The sequence below is a fragment of the Thermothelomyces thermophilus genome, chromosome 1 (genome assembly GCF_000226095.1).
Source record: "Thermothelomyces thermophilus ATCC 42464 chromosome 1, complete sequence".
In the NCBI taxonomy this organism is placed as follows: domain Eukaryota; kingdom Fungi; phylum Ascomycota; class Sordariomycetes; order Sordariales; family Chaetomiaceae; genus Thermothelomyces; species Thermothelomyces thermophilus.
Window position 1 is genome coordinate 6,674,369 of NC_016472.1, and position 4,947 is coordinate 6,679,315.

The window sequence follows — 4,947 nt, forward strand, 5'->3', positions numbered from 1 at the left end:
GGAAATCGCTGCAATCTTTGGACGACGGCGGCAAGACAAGCGACTGTGGATAACAGCACAATGGAGACAGCACGAAATGCTCGCACTAGTGGACAGTGGAGCAGAGATGAATCTGATTTCGCCGACACTTGTGAATCAGCTACGGATACCCTGGAGAATGAAGCGGAAGCATGGCATAGTCAAAGGGCCATTTCCGACGCAATGGGTACGCAGAGAGACCGAACCGATCGACATCACTGTGGCAGGGAAGACCACAGCAGTCGTATTCAGCATCGTGGACATGGGCAACGACAAAGACATGATATTGGGGTTACCATGGCATGAAGATTACGACCCGGACATCAGCTGGAAGAATGGTGGCCACCTGCGACCCCGAACGGAGTCGTATTCGACCAGCAAGATGGGGAGCGCGCAAGGATCGCGAGCGGACGATGCTCAAGGAAAGGCATGTCCTACGGATCCACCGCAAGAGACGGACAGTGGCAGGCAGACCACTACGGACTCTGGAAGAGGCGGCACAACGACATCGATATTGCGACAGGAGGAACGAGCTGAATCGCCGATAGCTGTTCTCTCCGTTGACGAATGCGGAGCACTGCAATTGGAGCAGTGGGTTGAGACAGGAGAAATCGCCAGTATCGCCATGGACGGAACCAAGTTCGCATACTATCAGAAAACCGAGAGACGAGACAAGACTGGGGAAGTACCGAAGGAGTATGAGGGACACCCAGCATTCGAACCGAAACATCTGGAAGGATTACCAGAACACGGCCCATGGGATCACGAGATCAAGCTCAAGGAAGGAGCACGACTGAAGTTCTTCAAGATTTACCACACGAGCCAGACGCAGAACGAAGAACTTAAGCGATATTTGGAGGAGAACCTTCGAAGAGGACATATCCGCCCGTCGACATCGCCAGCAGGCTACCCAATCCTGTTTGTGCCAAAGAAAGACGGAAAGCTACGGTTATGTGTCGACTATCGGCAACTCAACGAACAGACCGTGAAAAACCGATACCCGTTACCGCTGATCTCACGGCTCCGAGATCAGTTGGCAGGAGCCCAATATTTCACGCGTCTTGACTTGCCATCGGCCTACAACCACATACGGATCAAAGAAGGCGACGAGTGGAAAACGGCCTTTAGGACACCCTATGGCCACTACGAGTACCTCGTCATGCCATTCGGACTTACGAACGCGCCGGCAACGTTCCAAGCCCTGATTGATCAAGCTATCCAACCCTTTCTCGACAAATTTGCGGTATGTTATCTCGACGACATACTCATCTTCTCCAAGACGATGGACGAACACCGGAGGCACGTGAAAGCAGTGCTGGACGCGCTGCACGCGTACAAGCTATCAGTCAACAAGGAAAAGAGCGAATTCCATGTCAGGAAGACAGTCTTTTTGGGATACGAAATATCCCCCGGACAAATCCGGATGGAACCTTCAAAGGTTGAAGCCATCAAGAATTGGCCACAACCAGCGTCAGCCACGGAAGTACGAAGTTTCATCGGATTTGCGAACTTCTACCGGATGTTCATCAGGAACTTTGGAGCGATCGCACGACCTTTGCACGAACTCACCAAGAAGAATGCTGAATTCCAATGGGAAGAGCAACACGAGCAAGCATTCACGCAAATCCGCGACGCCATTACCGAAGATCCAGTACTGGTACTGCCAGACCCCAAGAAGCCATTCGAGGTGGAAACGGACGCTTCAGACTACGCCATCGGAGGACAATTGGGACAACGAGACGAACAAGGGAAGCTACATCCTGTAGCCTTCTTTTCAAAGAAGCTCGACGGACCACGTCTCAATTATCCGATCCACGACGAGGAACTACTTGCGATTGTCGAAGCTTTCAAGGAATGGCGACCATACCTCAGCGGCACGATTGAACCGGTACAAGTGTATACGGATCACAAGAACTTGCGATACTTCACGACGACGAAGGAACTCAACGGACGACAAATACGATGGGCAGAATTCCTCGCGGAATTCAACTTCGAGATCCGCTACAAGAAGGGCAAAGAAAACGCACGAGCAGACATTTTAAGCCGACGAACGGATCACACGAAAGGACGAACGGGAACAACACCACCGTTGTTCAAGGAACGAACAGACGGGACGTTGCACCACGAAACGCAGACACCCGTGGAAGATGATCCACTTGACTCGTTCCTAGAATGCTGCGCAATCTTTCGAGAGGAAAGGATCAACGAGGCACAGTATCAAGCAGCACCCGGACCAGTGGTACCTGACGGAGTGGAAGAAAGAGATGGGAAACTCTGGTACCGAGACAAAGCGTACATCCACGACAAGGATCAACAGCTGCGAATGATTCGAGAACTCCACGAATCAAAACTCGGAGGACACAAAGGAGTCACGAAGACTGTCGCACAAGTCAAGAAGCACTACGACTTTCCACAGTTAACGGCACGAGTTAAGGAAGTCGTACGGAACTGCGACATCTGCAATCGGAGCAAAACGGCACGACACAAGCCGTACGGGCTACTTCAGCCACTACCAACAGCTGACAAACCATGGAGTTCAGTTGCGATGGACTTCATCACGAAGCTGCCAGAATCCAAGGACACAGCCACAGGAGTGACCTACGACAGTATTCTTACTGTAGTAGATCGCCTGACTAAGTGGGCATATTTCTTTCCCTACAAGGAGTCCTGGACAGCGGAACAGTTGGCAGACGTGATCTATCGGCAAGTTGCATCAGTGCATGCTTGGCCGCAAGAATGGATCACCGACAGAGACACCAAGTTCGCATCGAAGTTCTGGCAAGCGTTAATGCAACGATTAGGCGTCAACAGCAAGCTGTCAACGGCATATCACCCGCAGACCGACGGACAAACGGAGCGACTAAACCAAGTTGTTGAGCAATACCTCCGCTCTTACGTCAATTACCAACAAGACGACTGGGTCATGCTGTTACCAACAGCACAACTCGCCTACAACACGACGCCGACAGAAACGACCAAAGTCACACCGTTCTTCGCGAACTACGGATATGAAGCAGACCTTAGGCAAGGACCAGAGGTCACAGTGCCGAGAGCAGCAGTCAAAGCAGAACAGATGCACGCACTGCATGAAAAGCTCAAAAAGGAACTCGAGTTTGTCAAGACCAGAATGAAGAACTACTACGACAAACACAGGCTCGAGGGACCTCGCCTAGAGAGGGGAGACAAAGTCTACCTGATCGCACGAAACTTGCGAACCAAACGACCAAGCACGAAGCTGGACTTCAAGAAGGTCGGACCCTTCGTTATCAAAGAACGAATCTCGACATCCAACTACCGACTATCGTTACCGTCATCTATGCGACTACGGACGGATGTTTTTCATATTTCACTTCTCGAACCAGCACCAAAGAACGCCAAGGTTGCCACGCACATCGAAGCAGAGGACGAAGAGGAAGAATGGGACGTCGAAGAAATTCTGGATTCACGCATCATCAACGGGGAACTGCAGTACCTGGTCAAATGGCTTGATTTTGGACCAGAGGACAACTCATGGGAACCAGTCAAGAATTTGAACTGCCCTGAGAAACTGGAACAGTTCCACCGGCAGAATCCGGATCGACCAAAGGAAAACCCGGGACAGAACCAAAGACGGCGCCCCAGTCGACAGCATCGACGGCATCATTAATCTGTGACGAGGGCATAGCAGGCGTCTCTTGCCGCTCAACCTCCTCCAACTCGTCCAAGGTCGACAGACCACGCGCCACCATGTCGGCACCTTTCTCCACCAAAAACTCCTTCTGCTGACGAAGACGCCGGAGCCGCGCAAGCTTTTCGGACAACTCGCGCTGGGCTTCTTCCAGACGGCGTTGAGATTCATCCAGCTCAAGTTCGGCACGACGTTCAGCATCCTTGATACGACGCTGCTCCTGGAGAATGCGATCCACTAGAACGAACATCAGGAATCACATTCAAAAAAAAAAAAAAAAAAAAAAGAAGAAGAAAACGTGCTTACAGGAAGAAAGCGGTATGCCAGAGCCATCGCAAGAACGACCTCGACGAACGCAGGCTTCGCAACGCTTCGTACGCGCGATCATTTTGCAAACGAGGCCTTGCGACGCGCACCAAGAGCAAGGCATAACGACAAAACCGTTCTCAGCGATGTTCTGAGCAAGGGAAGCACGGTAACGTGCAGAATGCGACTTCCGTTTCTCTATCGGCATTTTGTCAACATGACGACCACGACGCAGAAACAGGGAGAATGCAGTACTCACAAGCGAAGGGTTGTTGGCGCTATTTGAAACGGCCTAAGAGGGCTTTCGGGTCGAAAGCCTTGAAGGAGGGGCATCGTGTCACGAATAAGCACATGGGCGGCCTGGCAGGCTGCAGCCAGGACGCGGGACATTCCGACAGCCAATCACTTGACGGACCAATCAGAAGATTATCACCGCCAAGACTAAGGTCTTCACTGGTGATAATAACATGTCACCGTCGACAACGCAGAATCACGAAGTGAAAGGAGGAGTGGTACTGGTGATAACTATTGAAGAAGGACAGACAATTGTGTATATATAGCTAGCTAGTCACTCGTTATGGTGGACTCTGGGAGTTCACCAGTGGTAACAATCACAATCACAGTACTCATACCAAGCATTGCTGATTACTGTGAGAGACAACTCTAAGTGTTGTTGTGAACCCTTTGGCTTCACCGAATCCCTCAGACGACCTGCCTGCTTGTCCTGCTTCACCCACCTCCGTCTGGACCCTTTCAGAAGAAGTCTGAGTTGGGTTCGTCACAATTTCGTATCCTAAAAAGACTGTCTTCCTGACATGGAATTCGCTCTTTTCCTTATTAACTAATAGCTTATACGCGTATAGCGCGTCTAGTACTACTTTTACATACTTCCGGTGTTCGTCTATCGTCTTAGAGAAGATAAGTATATCGTCGAGATAATATACCGTAAATTTGTC

General features: G+C 50.8%; 1 protein-coding gene across 1 annotated transcript; it reads right to left on the reverse strand.

Moving 5' to 3' along the window:
* Positions 1-3,364: 3,364 nt before the first annotated feature.
* MYCTH_2055571 (uncharacterized protein) lies at positions 3,365-4,199 on the reverse strand (the record flags this gene model as incomplete). Its single annotated transcript, XM_003659926.1, has 3 exons — positions 3,365-3,454; positions 3,567-3,922; positions 3,992-4,199. 3 exons carry the CDS (start codon positions 4,197-4,199, stop codon positions 3,365-3,367), a joined length of 654 nt encoding a protein of 217 aa, XP_003659974.1.
* Between the last annotated feature and the right edge of the window lie 748 nt (positions 4,200-4,947).